The 21,786-nt window shown below is 44.5% G+C and overlaps 1 protein-coding gene across 1 annotated transcript in view; it reads left to right on the top strand.

Moving 5' to 3' along the window:
- The first annotated feature begins 3,146 nt into the window (after window positions 1-3,146).
- Window positions 3,147-21,786, top strand: part of LOC126094948 (myrosinase 1-like) — a 105,319-nt gene continuing 86,679 nt past the window's right edge. Inside the window, exons 1-2 of the mRNA XM_049909601.1 lie at window positions 3,147-3,300; window positions 18,877-19,010. Of these exons, the coding sequence (XP_049765558.1) occupies window positions 3,147-3,300; window positions 18,877-19,010 (288 nt within the window). The remainder of the gene's footprint in view (window positions 3,301-18,876; window positions 19,011-21,786) is intronic.

The following is a 21,786-nucleotide window of genomic DNA, read 5'->3' as shown; positions in this document are numbered from 1 at the left end:
GAAGTTTTGTAACAACCCTCAGCAGAGTTGCAGCTGCACTTCAATGTGTTCCACGCTTACGTACAAATTCAGACACGTAAATTCTTTTGGTTCCACCCCACTTCGCTTGCTTCGCCCAAAATAGTTTACTCGCCATGCGAAATAATTCTCTGTTAATATCAACATTTTGCATTGTCACTATACAGGGTGGTCCATTGATCGTGACCGGGCCAATATCTCACGAAATAAGTGTCAAACGAAAAACCTACAAAGAATGAAACTTATCTAGCTTGAAGGGGGAAACCAGACGGCGCTATGGTTGGCCCGCTAGGTGGTGCTGCCATAAGTCAAACGGATATCAACTGCATCTTTAAAAACAGGGAACCCCATTTTTATTACATATTCGTGTAGTGCGTAAAGAAATGTGTGTGTTTTAGTTGCACCACTATTTTCGCTTTGTGATAGATGGCGCTGTATTAGTCACAAACATATGGCTCACAATTTTAGACGAACAGTTGGTAACAGGTAGGTTTTTTAAATTAAAATACAGAACGTAGCTATGTTTGAACATTTTATTTCGGTTGTTCCAATGTGATACATGTACCTTTGTGCACTTACCATTTCTGAGAACACATCCTGTTACAGCGTGATTACCTGTAAATACCACATTAATGCAAAAAATGTTCAAAATGATGTCCGTAAAAATCAGTGCATTTGGCAATACGTGTAACGACATTCCTCTCAAGAGCGAGTGGTTCGCCTTCCGTAATGTTCGCACATGCATTGACAATGCGCTGACGCATGTTGTCAGGCGTTGTCGGTGGATCACTACAGCAAATATCCTGCAACTTTCCCCACACAAAGAAATCCGGGGACGTCAGATCCGGTGAACGTGCGGGCCATGGTAATGTGCTTCGACGACCAATCCACCTGTCATGAAATATGCTATTCAATACCGCTTCAACCGCACGCGAACTATGTGCCGGACATCCATCATGTTGAAAGTACATCGCCATTCTGTCATGCAGTGAAACTTCTTGCAGTAACATCAGTAGAAAATTACGTAGGAGATCAGCAAACATTGCACCATTTAGATTGCCATCGATAAAATGGGGGCCAATTATCCTTCCTCCCATAATGCCGCACCATACATTAACTCGCCAAGGTCGCTGATGCTCCACTTGTCGCAGCCATCGTGGATTTTCCCTTGCCCAATTGTGTATATTATGCCGGTTTACGTTACCGCTGTTGGTCAATGACGCTTCGTCGCTAAATACAACGCGTGCAAAAAATCTTTTCATCGTCCCGTTATTTCTCTTGTGCCCAGTGGCAGAACTGTGCATGACGTTCAAAGTCGTCTCCATGCAATTTCTGGTGCATAGAAATATGGTACGGGTGCAATCGATGTTGATGTAGCAATCTCAACACCGACGTTTTTGAGATTGCAGATTCTCGCGCAATTTGTGTGCTACTGATGTGCGGATTAGCCGCGACAGCAGCTAAAACACCTACTTCAGGATAATGATTTGTTGCAGGTTGTGGTTGACGTTTCACATGTGGCTGAACACTTCCTGTTTCCTTAAATAGTGTAACTATCCGGCGAACGGTCCGGAGACTTGGATGATGTCGTCGAGGATACCGAGCAGCATACATACCACTTTGATCACAATAGCCATACATCAACACGATATCAACCTTTTCCGCAAATGGTAAACGGTCCATTTTAACAGGGGTAATGTATCACGAAGCAAATACCATCCGCACTGGCGGAATGTTACGTGATACCACGTACTTATACATTTGTGACTATTACAGCGCCATCTGTTACAAATTGAAAAAAGTGGTCCAACTAAAACATTCATATTTCTTTACGTACTACACGAATATGTAATAAAAACGGGGGTCCCTATTTAGAAAACGCAGTTGATATCCGTTTGACCCTATTTGGGGAGCAAAATAACTGATGATGGTCGAAGTAGAGAGGATATAAAATGTAGAGTGGCAATGGCAAGGAAAGCGTTTCTGAAGAAGAGAAATTTGTTAACATCGAGTATAGATTTAACTGTCAGGAAGCCTTTTCTGAAAGTATTTGTATGGAGTGTAGCCATGTATAGAAGTGAAACGTGGACGATAAATAGTTTAGACAAAAAAATAACAGAAGCTTTCGAAATGTGGTGCTACAGAAGGATCCTGAAGATTAGATGGGTAGATCACATAACTAATGAGGAGGTATTGAATAGAATAGGGGAGAAGAGAAATTAGTGGCACGACTTGAGTAGAAGAAGGGATCGGTTGGTAGGACATATTCTGAGACATAAAGGGATCTCCGATTTAGTGTTGGAGGGCAGCACGGAGGGTAAAAATCGTAGAGGGAGACCAAAAGATGAATACACTAAACAGATTCAGAAGGATGTAGATTGCAGTAGGTACTGGGAGACGAAGAATCTTGCACAGGATAGAGTAGCATGGAGAGCAGCATCAATCCAGTCTCTGGGCTGAGGGCCATAAGAACATCAACATACGTGTGACCTATGGCAGTGCCATCTAGCGGGCCAACCATAGCGCCATCTGGTTTCCCCCTTCAAGCTAGACAAGTTTCGTTCTTTGTAGTTTTTTCGTTTGACGCTTATTTCGTGAGATATTTGACCCGGTCACTGTCGATGTCCGGTGTACCGATTGCAAGCGATAAAATTCAGTAACGCAGCGTTCATAAGCCACGGCCGTTATCTCGTGTTGTCCTCTAGTGTAAACGCTCTGTGAACAGATACAAGCGAATGCTAGCGAACGCTTGCGAACTGTCTGCGAATGCGCGTTCGCTCGGGTGCAAAGGCGGCTCAGCTGATACACCAGACTCAAATGTTTCTCATCCGCTCGCATCTAAACTAATAGCGCCAGTCGCTTAAGCGAAAGAAGTAACGCTGGAACCTATGTTGCCAGATAACAACAAGCCGTTCTCTTTCACGGACATTCATCGGACTTATCAGTTCACCGTTAGATGTGTAGCTAAGCACGGCCGAACCCAACTGCTGGCGCACGTTCCCTTCGGCGGAGTTATCGCAATCATTGGCAGCCGCCCAGATAAGGAGCCGCACTCTCGCACCGATAGGTCGGGGGCGCTGCGTATAAAGGGACGTGGCGCGGGCCGCGCGATGCGAACCACGGTGAAGATGACGTCAGCGACCCGCGCCCACTGCCTGCTGCTGCTGGTGGCTTCGACCGCCGCCCTGGGGCTCGCCCAGGACGCCGGGCAGTTCCCGGCGGACTTCCTGTTCGGCGTGGCCACGGCGTCGTACCAGATAGAAGGCGCCTGGAACGAGGGAGGTAAACGCTCGACCACCAGCACCCGAACAGCAGCACGCACCTGTCCTGGATAAGCATACACTTCTTTTTCTTCTCGTTAATCCCGTCCAGTACGGGCTCCGATGTACTCGAGATTTGGAAAATTTTCCTTTATCCACGTCTGCGGTCGGATGCACTTCCTATCTCCACAGTTGGCAGTTACCGGAGCGAGGGAAGTCGTGTCAGCCCTATCTGCGAATTGCGTGACTTTGTGTATGAATAAGAGGAATGGTAAGGGAAAGGGTTGGAGAAAAACTATTGGCCTCCAGCCGCCCGGGGCACAGTGGAAATGCAATGGCGAAAGCTGAAAATATGTGCTGCACCGGCTGTCGAACTGGATTTACTGCTTGTCGTGGGCAGTTGTTGCCTTAACCGTTCCGGCCGTGAGGATATGATCCCTGCCCGGCTCACATTTCCAACTTATCCCTCGCCCATTAAACCCCTTTTCGCTAATTATTGATTCCCGTAGGAGTTGGGACGGTATTAGTGCATCCACACTGAACGAAATGTCACAGAGCCGGCAGTTGATGGAAAATATGGTCAGGCTGACTGAGCCGGAATTCGTGTGCTCTTTTCCACCACAATGTGGGTGGCCGTTTCACTTATTCATCACGGAACACGTGTTCTTAGGCGCCCTTATTCAGCTGGTATTTTCCTCGCAAGCCGCGACTGCCACCAACAGATTTGTGGCAGCCGTTACACTAAAGTGAATTTAAGCCTTGTCGGCTCCCACGAGGACTCTGTGAGTTCCTCCTCACCTGTTTTCATTTGTGGAACAGACCAGCTTCGCGCGGTTTTGGTTTGATTTCTTTTCTGAGAACGTTCCAGATCACTCGAGAACATTCGGGAACTTAGTAAGAACGAACATTCAGAAAACTGTAAAACTGTTCGCATTTCACGCTCAGAAATAACCCTGACTGCTCAAAAATACTCGTAAATCCATTTAAGTATTCAAAAATACCTTAATTTGAAGTGAAATACACTGTCACTCATTCACTTCTTTACAGAATCCGGAGAACATTTTTGAACATTATGAAACGTTCAAGAACATTAGAAAACTTTAACGAACCCTCCGGGATGATGCAGAACACTCTGGAGTATTCTAGAACGTTTGGTAGAGCACTTGCCCGTGAAAGGCAAAGGTCCCGAGTTTGAGTCTCGGCACGGCACACAGTTTTAATCTGCCAGGAAGTTTCATTTGAGAATACTTTAGAAATTTGTAAAACGTCTGTTGACATTCAAGAATATTCGTAAAGGATCGAGAAGAGTACAGATAAACACCGAATTTTTCCCCTTGAAATACACACTGAAGATAAATACAGGGATGATGTCTCGCTCAACACCACAGCGTGACAGCGACCACTCCAAACACTCATAAACACTGCAAAACGTCCGCAGCTCGTGGTCTAGTGGATAGCGTTGATGCAGCTGTATCACGGGGTCCCGAGTTCGATTCCCGGCCGGGTTGGCGATTTGCTCTGCCTGGGAGCTGGGTGTTTGTGTTGTCCTCACATCATTTCATCATCATTTGTGACAGTGGCTAGATTGTAATATGTAAGAAATTGGAATGTACTTCGTAAGGGCGCTGACGACTGCGCAGTTAAACGCCCACAAACCAAACGTCATCGTACTGCAAAGCGCCAACCGAACGCGAAATGGTTCAAATAGCTCTGAGCACTGTGGGACTTAACATCTGAGGTCATCGTCCCCTAGAACTTAGAACTACTTAAACCTAACTAACCTAAGGACATCCCACACTTCCATGCCCGAGGCAGGATTCGAACCTGCGACCGTATCGGTTGCGCGGTTCCAGACTGAAGCGCCTAGAACCGCTCGGCCACACCGGCCGAACCTAACGCGAGCCAGTACTGAATTAAGAACTGAGCGCGACGAGTTTAATGATATTAAAGGGGCGGCCCTAGTAAATGAGCCCTGGGTGCTGGGCTTCACAGGGTCATTAACAGGAGAATGCGTGAAAAAGGAGGTCACTAGCTCTGGAATTTAAATATTGGTCCAAGTGAATCTAAGTCTGTTACAATCTTTCTCAGGGTGCACAAGCGAAATAATGACATTAATATGGATCTTAATTAAGCACACAACCGAAACAACATTTGATTAGATGAAAAAAAAACGCTTTTGTCGGAGCACAAGAAGTCGAATACACTCCCGTTTTCAAGATTACGACTGGAAAGAGGGTTTCCATATATTTATTTTACCTTCGACGGCAACTTCAAACATTCTCCAAAAAATTTTTGCATGCGAACGTATTCGCACTATTTTTAATACGCAACTCGCGTCTCACTCTCGCAAGCTCCCCTAACTGTACCTCGCTCACACCCACTGGTCCATCGGTGTAAGTCGCTCATACCCATCCACCCCCACTTGCCCGTTTTCCCTCACTTATTCACCCCCGTTTTTGTCATTATTTCTTTGTGTCTCTCTAACTATCGCTGTTTCCTGTCTCGTAGCCACAGTCTGTCCTACTACTCCTACCATCTCCACTCACAGTCACCATCTCCATCTTGTTTTCTCTTACTGCTACTGTCTCATTCATTCCTTCCCACTGCTACTGTCTCTTGTATCACTGGCTCCCACCCACTTCAACTTTCTCCTTCTCTTTATTCCTAACCCACGGGCACTGTCTCCTTCACCCTTTTCCCAGCACTTTTCTATTACTGTCAAGTATGTTCCACTGTCTTTTCCCAGCATTTTTATATTACTGTCAAATATGTTCCACTGCCAATGTGTACTTTGCTTTCTCTGACACTGCCGTTGTCTCCTTCACTCTTACTGTACCACAACCACTTTCTACTACACTCCTGGAAATTGAAATAAGAACACCGTGAATTCATTGTCCCAGGAAGGGGAAACTTTATTGACACATTCCTTGGGTCAGATACATCACATGATCACACTGACAGAACCACAGGCACATAGACACAGGCAACAGAGCATGCACAATGTCGGCACTAGTACAGTGTATATCCACCTTTCGCAGCAATGCAGGCTGCTATTCTCCCATGGAGACGATCGTAGAGATGCTGGATGTAGTCCTGTGGAACGGCTTGCCATGCCATTTCCACCTGGCGCCTCAGTTGGACCAGCGTTCGTGCTGGACGTGCAGACCGCGTGAGACGACGCTTCATCCAGTCCCAAACATGCTCAATGGGGGACAGATCCGGAGATCTTGCTGGCCAGGGTAGTTGACTTACACCTTCTAGAGCACGTTGGGTGGCACGGGATACATGCGGACGTGCATTGTCCTGTTGGAACAGCAAGTTCCCTTGCCGGTCTAGGAATGGTAGAACGATGGGTTCGATGACGGTTTGGATGTACCGTGCACTATTCAGTGTCCCCTCGACGATCACCAGTGGTGTACGGCCAGTATAGGAGATCGCTCCCCACACCATGGTGCCGGGTGTTGGCCCTGTGTGCCTCGGTCGTATGCAGTCCTGATTGTGGCGCTCACCTGCACGGCGCCAAACACGCATACGACCATCATTGGCACCAAGGCAGAAGCGACTCTCATCGCTGAAGACGACACGTCTCCATTCGTCCCTCCATTCACGCCTGTCGCGACACCACTGGAGGCGGGCTGCACGATGTTGGGGCGTGAGTGGAAGACGGCCTAACGGTGTGCGGGACCGTAGCCCAGCTTCATGGAGACGGTTGCGAATGGTCCTCGCCGATACCCCAGGAGCAACAGTGTCCCTAATTTGCTGGGAAGTGGCGGTGCGGTCCCCTACGGCACTGCGTAGGATCCTACGGTCTTGGAGTGCATCCGTGCGTCGCTGCGGTCTGGTCCCAGGTCGACGGGCACGTGCACCTTCCGCCGACCACTGGCGACAACATCGATGTACCGTGGAGACCTCACGCCCCACGTGTTGAGCAATTCGGCGGTACGTCCACCCGGCCTCCCGCATGCCCACTATACGCCCTCGCTCAAAGTCCGTCAACTGCACATACGGTTCACGTCCACGCTGTTGCGGCATGCTACCAGTGTTAAAGACTGCGATGGAGCTCCGTATGCCACGGCAAACTGGCTGACACTGACGGCAGCGGTGCACAAATGCTGCGCAGCTAGCGCCATTCGACGGCCAACACCGCGGTTCCTGGTGTGTCCGTTGTGCCGTGCGTGTGATCATTGCTTGTACAGCCCTCTCGCAGTGTCCGGAGCAAGTATGGTGGGTCTGACACACCGGTGTCAATGTGTTCTTTTTTCCATTTCCAGGAGTGTATCTTCCAACATATATTACTTTTCCGCATGCTTCCCACTGCCACTGCGTCCTTTGCTCTCAGTAAAAAAGCGCAAATATGTTCGCATACCTAAATTTTGAGAAAGATTTTTACAGGTAGCAAGGTAAATGAGGTAGCTGGTATCCCGCTTTTCATCTTTTAAACAGAGCGTATTCGCCTTATTTGTGCTCTGATAGGAGTATTTTTCCGCTTATTCCCTTCTTTTCTCTGCCACAGCAGGGGCTGTCACTCCTATGAAAAGAACTTCATGGAATAACAAAATTTTGGTAATTTACTTATGTCATATTGAAAGAACTGAAAACTAATTTACACCTCAGACCGGCTTTTGAGTGCATAAAACTTTGTGCGTGCTTCAGTATCTCTGTAACTCGGAAAAGGATAAAGATATCAAGAAAATTTTCAAGGTAGTGATCTTAGGAATATATGGTAAAAATTTCAGCCATTTCCTGTCGATAGCCGTCTTCGAATCCACAGTTCGGCTTTGGAGCGAAAAAATGGTACAGAAATCGTGGTCATATGGTTTCCTAAGAAAACGCTCGTGAACTAATGGTGCCTTGATAAGCCCCTTAAGGCCCATCACAGGTCACACCATGCGTCTAGTGTAAGCCATGAAATAGTGCGAACGTTTTTCAAATGTCTGCGAGTCGTGTAACTAACGCGGGATGTCGGGACCAGCCCGGTATTCACCTGGCGGGATGTGGAAAACCGCCTAAAAACCACATCCAGGCTGGCCGGCACACTGGCCCTCGTCGTTAGTCCGCCGGGCGGATTGGATTCGGGGCTTGCGCGCCTACCCAGGTCCAGGAAGCAGCGTATTAGTGCTCTCTGCTACCCTAGCGGGTGGCCACCTAGCCTCATACTCTACGGTATATTTTCTAACAACGCGTCATGAGGACGGCTCACACCCTTTGGTGGAAGAATTCCTCATGCCACGGCGAGTAGCATGTGGTTAACGGATATCACAGTCTCTGGGAGTAAAGAAATTCAGTAAAGAAAGCACCACTTTCTTCGGAAGGACAGGCGACAGGGATCTGTTCAAAGTGTTCTCCACTCTACCGGCCTCCCGAGAAGCCACCGAGCTGAGTAAAATGCCTTCTGGAAAGCACATTTTGACCGAGCTGAGTCTAGTAGTATAACGACCATTTATTCACTACGTGCGAGACTCATAGTGACTTGTTGTTATTAGGGCTTTTAGCAGAACCTGTGCTGGATGAAGGATCAGATCGTTGTTGGCTGGCTGAGTATCTGTGTCCCAGAACCTCTTCTGCTATTTGCACGTCCCTCAAACGTCAGCCCAAGTCCACACACAAGAACTCCCAGTCAGAATAGGGACAGTTAATCTCTCGGAAAACTGACTTGTTATTTACAATCACTGACGTCTTCACAGGAAGAGATGGCCTGTCTATTACAATCACTGGCATCATTACTGTATTTAGCCATAAACGTAACTCGATCTGTACATACATGGATTTCGCGGAATAAAATGAGATGTGTCAGGTCAGAAACAGACTGGCACCTCTCAATATCTCCCTCATCAAACAGAAAAGCTACCACCTCACATCCACTATAGTGTACAATATCGGATAGGTAGCGCCAGACACTAAGACCAGTGTCCGGCTATGAATGGGTTTGCACGTATCGAAAACTTCTCCCAAAAACACTTTATTTTTCTATACAGGCGTGTTCAGATGGAGTGTACTAGACTTTTATATCTTTTTTAAAAAAAGTATACTTGAAAAAAATTACAGGATATTGTCGGTACACTTGTAGACTATTATTCCACGTTCTCGCCATCCCGTTCAGCACATCTGGTGAGCCATCGGACTTCTTTATGCCCTCCTCGAAGGCCTCTCCCGCCAGCTCCTTCCCCTACTTTAGAACCTCTTTCGGCACTTATTCCTAGGTTGAAAATTTAATTCCACTCATGTATCCCTCCAAGGAGGTCGAAAGATGAGAAAATGAAGGGGTAAGACAGAGGAACATAGAGAGTAGTTCAAAACATCCCAACCAAATGAGTGGAACAGCGCCTTGGTGGCTGAGGTTGTGTGAGGACGGGCGCTGTCGTGCAGCACGCATGGTCTCACAATATCGTTTTGCATTATGGTCCCCACATGAAGCAGAAATTTGACCAGAATCTTGCTTTTCAGTCCCATACCACTGAGCCAATGATTTTTTTTTTCTTTTGCTCGAAATTGTGGTCTTGAATTTTTTCGCAGATCTGGAATTGGTGTGACGCCACTGTGGCGACTGTCTTTTTGTCTGACGCGTGTAACGACCCAGCCACGTTTCATCTCCAGTCATAAAAGAGCTCAGAAAATCCCCACCTTCCTATTGAAATGGCTGAAGAAACTTACGGGTGCCACTGATCCGATCTCTCTTATGCTGTTCTAGCAGCTCTTTCGGGAATCATCCTGAGCACCTTCTCCGGCATCGCAGCGTTTCTGTGCGTGTCTCGTGTAAAAGAGTCCTCGACAGTTATGAAAACATCGCAGAAATTTCGTCCACCGCCAATCGGCGGTCTTCATGAACAGTCCCCCGAATTTTTGCACCAACTTATTAGTCAAAATGGAATATCTTCCACTCCTTTGTTCGTCATGCACATTTGTTCTGCCTCCACTGAACTCCCTACATCACTTAAACGGACTCATTCTGTTCGTAACACTATCGCCGTAAACTGTTTCGATTCCCGAAAAATTTGCGATTGGTGTTATTCCATCCGCGAGTAGGAGGCGGGCACGTGGCTCGCACTTGGCTGGATTTCTTACTGACATCTCTCACGCGACTGGATTCTACAACGTGTGTTTACTACCGTGTTCTTGCGATGCTCGCTTTGGCCAAGGAAACGCCCTCTACCTCTCAGTGTTGCCAAACCTAAAAAAGAGAAACCAGTATCTCATTATAATCGCAGTAGACTCAGCCGGCCGGTGTGGCCGTGCGGTTCTAAGCGCGTCAGTTTGGAACCGCGTGACCGCTACGGTCGCAGGTTCGAATCCTGCCTCGGGCATGGATGTGTGTGATGTCCTTAGGTTAGTTAGGTTTAAGTAGTTCTAAGTTCTAGGGGACTGATGACCTCAGTAGTTTAGTCCCATAGTGCTCAGAGCCATTTGAGCCAGTAGACTCACTTTCTGAACCTGCCTCGTCCATGCTCAGTCACCCTCTCTCCTTATCATTTAGTGTGTGTGTAAATATATAAATTCTTGGGTTTTCCCCTCTATAGATGATTCTTTTACATTAATACCACAATATCTTAGCATTTTCCAATAAGATTACGATGTTGTATCGCTATAAACAAGACAGAGTGACAAATTTTGTCTTCTGAATCTAACGGCAGTTACATGTATATGAGCTGTATCCTTTGAAAAAATACATTTTTTGTTTCATCATTTTGTGGCACTATCTTTGTTTCAGTTGTATACTTTGATAACTGTCTCGCTGTCATTCTTGTTGTATGACATCTACATCTACATGATTATCTGCAATTCACATTTTTAAGTGTTTGGCAGAGGGTTCATCGAACCACAATCATACTATCTCTCTACCATTCCACTCCCGAACAGCGCGCGGGAAAAACGAACACCTAAACCTTTCTGTTCGAGCTCTGATTTCTCTTATTTTATTTTGATGATCATTCCTACCTATGTAGGTTGGGCTCAACAAAATATTTTCGCATTCGGAAGAGAAAGTTGGTGACTGAAATTTCGTAAATAGATCTCGCCGTGACGAAAAACGTCTTTGCTTTAATGACTTCCATCCCAATCCGCGTATCATATCTGCCACACTCTCTCCCCTATCACGTGATAATACAAAACGAGCTGCCCTTTTTTGCACCCTTTCGATGTCCTCCGTCAATCCCACCTGGTAAGGATCCCACACCGTGTTCAACAGCAACGTGGACCCCACGTGGCCCTGCTGCCGGTTTCCGCGCTGAAGTTCGGTGCTGTCAGCACCCCGCGACGTGGTGTTGTCAGAGGACTGTCAGATTCTACGTCAAAAATGGTAGGCGGCCAACTGTACGAAGTTCATCAGGCGAAGATCGTCATTTCAGATACGGTTCGTAGACCGTTCTGGAATACCTAGGACGTAGGTTCGCTGCAGTATCGTAATCATGGAATCGAGTACTGTTGCTGCCGACGCCTTCGATTGCAGTGATGAGTGTCTTGAGAGCTGCAGAGCTCAAGTGATTAAAGGGAGCTAAGGTGAGGCTATGACGCGATACTCTGTTCGCAATGACCGCATTTGTCCTCCCTATCCTGTTATATTCGCTTCACAGGCTATTTAGTGCTGTGTAGGTCCTCTCATACTGGTTCTTATTAAAAAAGTATAGTTTCTTTCGGAATCTTCTACGAGATAACGAATACGGGTGTCACTTTTGTGTTTTGGTTTTCTGCCCCGGTGTGTTTTCTGCTGAGCTTGTACCTCTCCCTCGGCGCTGTGTTGTAACGTGCCGAAGCCTGTGACATACCGCTTATTTCCTGGTTCTGGGTCTGTTTCTGACCGTGCTTTGCTTGTAGCAAGGTGAACGAGTTTTATTAAAATGTTCCAATTCTCAAACCCTTACTTTTCTGTGCTGTAACTGCATTCCAATTTTGCCTGCTTCATTTGCGGCCTTTTTATATTTTCTCCTCTTGTTAATTAAATTCCGTTAGACTGTCGTTTCGTCACTTTAATCCTCTGCTGCCGTCACTGTTTTATCTCTGCAGTTACTCGTGACATGGCCTCCGAGAGTTTTCCAACAGAGTTCAGTTGCACTCTGTATGTAGTTTCTTGACTACCACATTTCCAAGTGTAACCTTTGCTCAAAGATTAGAATTTACTTGCATACTTCCAGGAGAACACGAAGAACAGTTTTAATGCTGCCTTTCGTAATTCGTGTGGAATGAAGGTATAGTGTGCGATCGACATCAAAGTTTCATTTAACAGAAGCGTAAACTTCAAGACGGGTACTCCATCTAGCTTCTTTCGCGTGCTTAGCGATTTCCTTCGTTATTACGTACTCTTAACATACTGTAGGTGGAACAGCGACCAGTACAATACTGAAAAATTACATTCTTTTTCATACTTTATACATACAGGATGTTATGGTACAACTGTAGATTTATTGGTGAGTGAGGAAATGTACTGAATAACATTACGTCAGTATTTACTTCATTTGCAGACTAATAAATATAGCTACCGGGACCAGTATGCTTTTAGGTTGGTTAGTAGCTCCAAGTACATATGGCAAGAGCAAGTCATTTGTCCGTATTTTCCCCTGGGCAGTAGGTTAAGTGTTGAAGTGAGGACACGTACACGCAAAACATTAGTCAGTACTGAGAGGCGCAAACCATTTATTGGTGCAGGTACGATCGTGCAGAAAGCATCAGGCAGTAAACTATGCGACGTGTTTGAGGGAAGACTGCTATACGCAGAGAAGAAAGAACTAACACACTGAAGTGAATACATATTAAGAAACCAATGATAGCAATATCTGCACTTACATCTATATCTCTAACACGTTGTATAATTTTTCATATAATTTTTCTTCCTTGGATACTGAGAGAAATCCATCTCCACAGATAAATATTGGCTGTATCACTCACATCATGGTATTTCGATCTCTGTACAGGAAAGCAACATCTTTCCGTTTATAAAAAAAGGGTACTGACTTACGTAAGTCAATAGATGTAAGTGTTAGGTGTACTTTGGTGGGCAGCCAGTTCTGCACAGAAAGTAGTAAAAAAGGGTTACTTAATAACAGTAACACAGGTATCTGAACGGAATTGCATATTGCACAAGTACTTGATTACTTACGAACTCCACTCTTCGGTTCGTCTCTTTTACTTAGTATCTCTAGCATCGTCCTGCTGTGTAATAGCAGTGAAAGTCAGCACAAAGCCGCGAAGAACGTGATTTCGATTTCTTATAAGATAATGCGAACGTGAAACATTTCAGAAACTTTCATTGTGTTATTTACGTGATATTAATTCGGCTTATCGTGGGGCAACACACCTGTTGTTAAGAAAACAGTGAGGTTCGGTAACGTATATGATATCTTCCTAAGATAACTGACAAGATAGATCAGACGCCCACTTAGTGCTAACACCTGATTCACTGTTCATATCTTAACCTTCAAAAAAGTGAAACGCGGTCCAGTCCGAGGTCAGTTCCTAAAGTTACTGATAAACCTGAGTCAAGCAACTTATAGCGGTGCACTGTAGGTGGTACACTGACATCCGCGTAAAAAAAATGCAATCTGAGCATTGTGTAAGTGGACGTGTTCCTGACTAAATTACCAATAGATCCTTCATTGATGTGTCATTTGGTCTCACCTATATGCTTTCTTTTTTTTGTTTTGTATTTATCCTGGTTGGGAGAAGATCAACTGAACTTACTGATACCGGACGTCGGCTTTGACCCGTGAAGTTCTGACAACGGGATTATGAAGTCATCCATGCGCAAACGTAAAGAAAAAAGACGATTCAAGTAAAGCCTTCGATACCGCTCCATCAAAATACAACCAAACTGTCACCTCTCGAGCCAATCTGGATCCCAGGCTAGGCGACAGGTCAGTATATCAGGAGAACTAAGACTTCGCTTTCGTATACTTTGGATTGGCCGACTCGCGACGAAGCCGTCACCTTTCAGTCTAACCTAGACCCCGCGCAATGCTACAAATAAGTCTATCGCCACGATCTACATTCTGAAAAATAATATAGACGCAAAACAGTTATTGTCAGTCTTTCCACGGGTTCCCTAATTGCTTCAAGGCAAAGGCTGGTTTGGTTACTTTGGAGAAGACACGACCGATTTCCTTCTTCATCCTTGCTTTATTCGAGCTTGTAGTCCATCTCTAATGACCGCATCGTCGACGGGTTATAGAACACTGAACTTCTTTCTTCTTTTTGAGGAAACAAATGGATTTTCCATTTCTGCAAGATTTAAGCTCCATTTCACTCAATTAAATAACTGCAACCATTTCAGTTCGTAATTTGTGTCTTATTTAGCGAAATTTAGGAATAGGGTGTCATAATCACCGGCCAGAATAAATGCTATTTATTCTCTGTTTATTTGTATATCCTTACAGCCATATTTTTGGGTTTTAAATTTAATTGCGTTCGATTCCGAAGTCACAAAGTTCTATCTTCTGCCACGAAATTCGGAAACCTGAACGTGGGAGAGCTTTGAAGTAATTAAGTACGGAGTCAACTCAGTGTTAAGAGTACTGATGGTATGCCTCTGGAAACGACAATACCAGTATCAATCACAATCGATTTAGAGGAAGGACGTAATACCTAGATCACGGCAGCTTGAAGGAGATTCGAACCCCACTCCTCCCAGTGTTATAAACAGTGCGGCGAGAGCAGATAGTTTTAGAAACTCCGACCAACATTCGGTGGCCATCCATTATCAATTCTTTATTGTTTCGCTAGGGGCAGGAACAACACATGCCATTTTTTTTGGTCGTAAATGATTTTACTCTGGAAACAACATTTTATCAATATTGTCAAAACAGATATCGTCTGATCATCTAGTTATGCTCTTGCACATGTAGATGCTGTGCTGCCCGTAATGAAATACATTTTTCTATGATACCGAGAATTTTTTGGGCAATATGAAACACTGATTTTCGTTAATAGTTTCACATTGATACGACGTGAAGAGACTGCAGTCGTAATTTCAATTTTAACAGATTGTTATCTATGTCGATAAACTTATTGCAACCTGTTTAGATAGCCAGGTGTTGTTCATATGGACTTCCATCCACTGATTTAAATGACAGTTTAATTAACTTTGTCCGCAGCTCGTGGTCGTGCGGTAGCGTTCTCGCTTCCCGCGCCCGGGTTCCCGGGTTCGATTCCCGGCGGGGTCAGGAATTTTCTCTGCCTCGTGATGACTGGGTGTTGTGTGATGTCCTTAGGTTCGTTAGGTTTAAGTAGTTCTAAGTTCTAGGGGACTGATGAACATAGATGTTGAGTCCCATAGTGCTCAGAGCCATTTGAACCATTTAATTAACTTTCGACCTCTCTCTGATAACAGTAAAATGATGATTGTTTCCCAGGATGTTTTGAAACGTTTGAGTTTTAAAATCTTCACTGACTGTGTAGACCCAGCAATAAAAAAAATGTTGATTGCGAATCAGAAAGAACATTTGTAGTCGAATCACGAAGTGTGAGCAAGTTGTTGACGAACTTGGCGTCTGTGAACACAGTATCACTATCCACTTTGTCAAAGTTACATCTGTTCTTCTTGTTAATTATAAAACAAACTTAACAACAGGCATAATTATCTTGTGGCTCAAATTACCAGACATTACCCTAACGTACATTCTCTAAGGGAATAATTATCTACGTTCAGACTACCTTGGTTATCTCCCCCTCTCCGATGCCCTTTCATTCCTTTCCTCCTTTATTCACCCTCCCCCCACTGCTAACTTCTTAGGTTACACTGCGTGTCGTTCAAATAAGACAACTACACTCTGTAAAAGAACTCTAACCCTAGCAGGAAATATAAATTTTGGTGAATCTAGAAACATGCGAGGCTGTCTCACTTACGCACGATAGAAAGGAAGGGAGACACTTCACAAGGGGATATGCACTGGGAATGTTTTCGGTTTAAATCCTGTTGGAGGAAGTTCTCGGAGTCTCTTGATGTTTGATACTTTCCACTGTTTTAACTTTTCGCGAATATTGAGCAGACGTCTCCTCGCTTATACCTATTGTGACTGTATTCCAGGTCGTGTATTTGCCACTCAGTATGTAACCCAGACACTTTTCGGAGACTTTTAAGGCACGTGCACGTGACGAAATCTCATCAGCTTTCCCAGCACAAAGGAAGAGACTTAAATAAAATTTTAATAGCGTTTCAAATCATAGACTTGTATTGCTTGCGAAATTACAAGTTCAATGGTAGACAGTTTGGGCCTGCAAATTAATTAATTAAAAACTCAGGAACTTTAATCTGCTTGTTTATACATTACAATCAATTTTCTCCAGTCAGCTGTAACAACGGTTAGCTCGTCTATGTAGAGTACTATCGAATGGTAGTGGTAATGGGGTGGAGGGACGGGGAAGGGAGACGTTGGAGCAGTTTTCATGATCACCAATCCTGTAATTCATAAAATAAACAAGACGGCGAAAATCCGCAAAAGTTCCAGGGGCCATTAATTTGAAAGTCAACGCACGGTATCGGCGTGGTGTCGCCACAGATGCACAAACCTGCGCGTTGTGTGGGCGGTCTGCCGCCTCTGCCCAAAACTGCAACAACATTTCAGATGGTTCAAATGGCTCTGAGCACTATGGGACTTAACATCTATGGTCATCAGTCCCCTAGAACTTAGAACTACTTAAACCTAACTAACCTAAGGACATCACACAACACCCAGTCATCACGAGGCTAAGAAAATCCCTGACCCCGCCGGGAATCGAACCCGGGACCCCGGGCGTGGGAAACGAGAACGCTACCGCACGACCACGAGCTGCGGACTGCAGCTACAGTCTGCATTGCCATCTCCAGTCTGGTTGGCTGCGGGAACCTGTTTGCTATTAGAGGAAGAAACCTTTTGTGCTGCGTCTGAGTAAACAAAATTACTAATAGACGCTCCCTCGCCGGTCAAAGTGGCCGAGAGGTTCTAGGCGCGTCAGTTTGGAACCGCGCGACCGCTAAGGTCGTAGGTTCAAATCCTGCCTCGGGCATAGATGTGTGTGGTGTCCTTAGGTTAGTTAGGTTTAAGTAGTTCCAAGTTCTAGGGGACTGATGACCTCAGATGTTAAGTCCCATAGTGCTCAGAGCCATTTGAACCATTGTTTTTGACGCTCCCTCAGCCCAGCTGGTTGCTGTTCTTAACAGGCTTCACTTCGTCATGAGTAATTGCGCGGTAGTTGCTGTCATTTCCCTTGGCTTCCACTGTCTTGGAAGCAACCGTGTAGGGTTATATTCAGCTTTAGTGAAGACATTCACGGTGGAAAGCTCATAGCAATTTTGTCCGTGATTAAGATTCAAATATGCAATATTCTGAGGCATCAAGGGATCACCAATTTAGTATTGGAAGGCAGCGTGGAGGGTAAAAATCGTAGAGGGAGACCAAGAGATGAATACACTAAACAGATTCAGAAGGATGTAGGTTGCAGTGGGTACTGGGAGATGAAGAAGCTTGCACAGGATAGAGTAGCATGGAGAGCTGCATCAAACCAGTCTCAGGACTGAAGACCACAACAACAACGTGCAATTTTTACCGCGAGGCAACAGCGTTGTGGTTCCATCAGTGTCTGAGCAGTAAATTGTGTCCCACTGCCCCTGTCTGGTCGTCGAATTACGTTAATTAGTCACAGCTCGTTATTACGTCTGCTATTATAAATCCCTAACATTCGTCTCTGTTATTCTAACCAGTAGTTATCGTAGGGAATGGATAAGTCACCGTTGTTGTGCAAGTAGTCGTACTTCTTTTTACGTACATTTCCTTGACCCACAGCAAGCTAGCGGATCGCCGATTAACTAAAAAATGTGGGTTGGCAGATTTCCATTTTTTGTGGCAAAACTGCCTGGCATTTCTGTGTTTTATATAGAATATAACTGGTTTAATTACATTTCTCTTCCTTCTGCTGGTGTATGGTCTCCTCCTGTTCCCTTCAGTAATCGAATTAATAATTTTGGCAACGATTTCCCTTTTTAGGGAAGGTTGTCTAATGTCTCAACGGTTCACGAAGAAGAAAAATATAAGATAAGGTCATTTTAAACTGAAGGTAAGGGAAGCGATGACAGGCACAACCCCTCATTTCTCTCAGTTTCTCAAAACGCCAAAATCAACAAGTTGTGGTAACGCAACATTATTTTTACAAAATTTCATACGTATTTGTTTGTCAGCCCGTCAGATCGTGAATTTCAATCCAGACGTTAGAATTTTCACATTTTCTAGCCTCCCACATGTACACCTTCGCAACAGATCTCATTTTCGATAACCTAAATTAGCACATTTCTACAACTGAAACTGAATTCCCTAACCCTGGTTATGATATGGATCTTACTCTTTTGACATGAAAATATACATTGGACACTTTTTCTTCAGACCATCTTATGTAACTGAAATTAAATTACTTTAACGTGTGGAAACTGGAATAGAAACTTAAATCGATTTGTTCTAACGAAAAGTGTTTTGGAGGACAAACGTCATACTTATTCTTTCTCAATCGTTCTGAGATCAGAGCTAATGAAAGAGAATCTTTGTAAATCGCAGATAGTAACCGAAGTATGTCAAGGCCAGAGAAACGTAGTTCTATTCGCATGGAAAATGGATTCATTGCTAAGTACCGGTTGACGGTGTTGCAGGCAAGGGCGAGAACATCTTCGACCACATGTTCCACACCACTCCCAACTTAACGACGGACGGCACCAACGGCGACGTGGCCTGCGACTCCTACCACAAGTACGAGACGGACATCGAGCTCGCAAAAAACATGAGTGTAAGTATGGGCTCCGACATCGCACCTCTCACTCTAAGGCTTCTGTAAGACATGATAGATTCACTTACGAAAATCAACTTATACTGCAGCAAGCGGGAAGAGAAAACGTGCGTGCACCTGTACGTGCAGTATACGAAGCTTAACACGTTGCATAAAGGCGAGACTGTGATCTTGGGAACGACAGGGAAATGCCCACAGGTCATTCAGTCAACCGCGTTCAGCCGAAGGTTAGTACAATGTGCACCGACGAAGATAAGATACAAATGTAAATTTGGTGTTCCCACTTGTTTACTCTCACGTGGACTGATAAGATAAGGGATGAGGAGCTTCTCTGCAGAATCGGCGAAGAAAGGAACATTTCAAAAACACTGACAAGAATAAGGGACACGGTGACAGCACGTATGTTAAGACATCAGAGAATAACTCCACGGCAGCAAAGCGAGCTTTTGAGAGTAAAAACTGTAGCGGAAGGCAGAGATTGGAATAAATCAAACAAATAATTGAGATCGTTGGGCGTTGTATGCAAGGGCTGTTCTAATATGAAGCGGTTGGCAGAGAAGACTGATGTCTCAAAATATAAAATTAAATTAAAGTTTTAAAAATAAAATAGCTGCCAAACAAACCAAGACGAGTTGCATTACTCCCGCCACCTTTACTGTGTAGTAGTACAGGAGAATGAAAGTCGATTTTGTGTTGTTGTTGTGGTCTTCAGTCCTGAGACTGGTTTGATGCAGCTCTCCATGCTACTCTAACCAGTACAAGCTTCTTCATCTCCCAGTACCTACTGCAGCCTACATCCTTCTGAAACTGCTTAGTGTATTCATCTCTTGGTCTCCCTCTACGATTTTTACTCTCCGCACTGCCCTCCAATGCTAAATTTGTGATCCCTTGATGCCTCAGAACATGTCCTACCAACCGATCCCTTCTCCTAGTCAAGTTGTGCCACAAACTCCTCTTCTCCCCAATTCTGTTCAATACCTCCTCATTAATTATGTGATCTACCCATCTAATCTTCAGCATTCTTCTGTAGCACCACATTTCGAAAGCTTCTATTCTCGTCTCGTCCAGACTATTTATCGTCCATGTTTCACTTCCATACATGGCTACACTCCATACAAAAACTTTCAGAAAAGGCTTCCTGACACTTACATCTAAACTCGATGTTAACAAATTTCTCTTCTTCAGAAACGCTTTCCTTGCAATTGGCAGTCTACATTTTATATCCTCTCTATTTCGACCATCATCAGTTATTTTGCTCCCCAAATAGCAAAACTCCTTCACTACTTTAAGTGTCTCATTTCCTAATCTAATTCCGTCAGCATCACCCGACTTAATTTGACTACATTCCATTATCCTCGTTTTGCTGTTGTTAATGTTCATCTTATATACTCCTTTCAAGATACTGTCCATTCCGTTCAACTGCTCTTCCAAGTCCTTTGCTGTCCCTGACAGAATTACAATGTCATCGGCAAACCTCAAAGTTTTTATTTCTTCTCCATGGATTTTGATACCTACTCCGAGTTTTTCTTTTGTTTCCTTTACTGCTTGCTCAATGTACAGATTGAATAACATCGGGGAGATGCTACAGCCCTGTCACACTCCCTTCCCAACCATTGCTTCCCTTTCATGTCCCTCGACTCTTATAACTGCCATCTGGTATCTGTACAAATTGTAAATAGCCTTTAGCTCCCTGTATTTTACCCCTGCCACCATCAGAATTTGAAAGAGAGTATTCCAGTCAACATTGTCAAAAGCTTTCCCTAAGTCTACAAACGCTAGAAACGTAGGTTTCCCTTTCCTTAATCTATTTTCTAATATAAGTCGTAGTGTCAGTACTGCCTCACGTGTTCCAACATTTCTACGGAATGCAAGCTGATCTTCCCCGAGGTCGGCTTCTACTTGTTTTTCCAATCCTCTGTAAAGAATTCGCTTTAGTATTGTGCAATCATGACTTATTAAAAACTGATAGTTTGGTTATTTTCACATCTGTCAACACTTGCATTCTTTGGGATTGGAATTATTACATTCTTCTTGAAGTCTCAGGGTATTTCGCCTGTGTCATACATCTTGCTCACCAGATGGTAGAGTTTTGTCAGGACTGGCTCTCCCAAGGCTGTCAGTAGTTCTAATGGAATGTTGTTTACTCCCGGGGCCTTGTTTCGACTCAGGTCTTTCAGTGCTCTGTCAAACTCTTCACGCAGTATCATATCTCCCATTTCAACTTCATCTACATCCTCTTCCATTTCCATACTATTGTGCTCAACTACATCACCCTTGTATAGACCCTCTATATACTCCTTCCAGCTTTCTTCTTTCCTTCTTTGCTTAGAACTGGGTTTCCATCTGAGCTCTTGATATTCATACAAGTGGTTCTCTTTTCTCCAAAGGTCTCTTTAATTTTCCTGTAGGCAGTATATACCTTACCCCTAGTGAGATAAGCCTCTACATCCTTACATTTGTCCTCTAGCCATCCCTGCTTAGCCATTTTGCACATCCTGTCGATCTCATTTTTGAGCCGTTTGTATTCGTTTTTGCCTGCCTCTCTTACTGCATTTTTATATTTTCTCCTTTCATCAATTAAATACTATTGTAGTAGACGTGGGCTTCGTGTTTATCTCGGCCACAATAATGCGTTCACTATGCTGTTAGTAGTAGCTTACCCGCACTCCTATTTTTTTTATTCATTATTAAACCGACTCCTGCATTACCCCTATTTGTTTTGTATTTATAACCCTGTATTCATCTGACCAAAAGTCTTGTTCCTGCTGCCACCGAA

The sequence above is a fragment of the Schistocerca cancellata genome, chromosome 8 (assembly GCF_023864275.1).
Source record: "Schistocerca cancellata isolate TAMUIC-IGC-003103 chromosome 8, iqSchCanc2.1, whole genome shotgun sequence".
Taxonomy (NCBI): Eukaryota; Metazoa; Arthropoda; class Insecta; order Orthoptera; family Acrididae; genus Schistocerca; species Schistocerca cancellata.
This window is presented reverse-complemented; position numbering and strand designations above follow the sequence as displayed.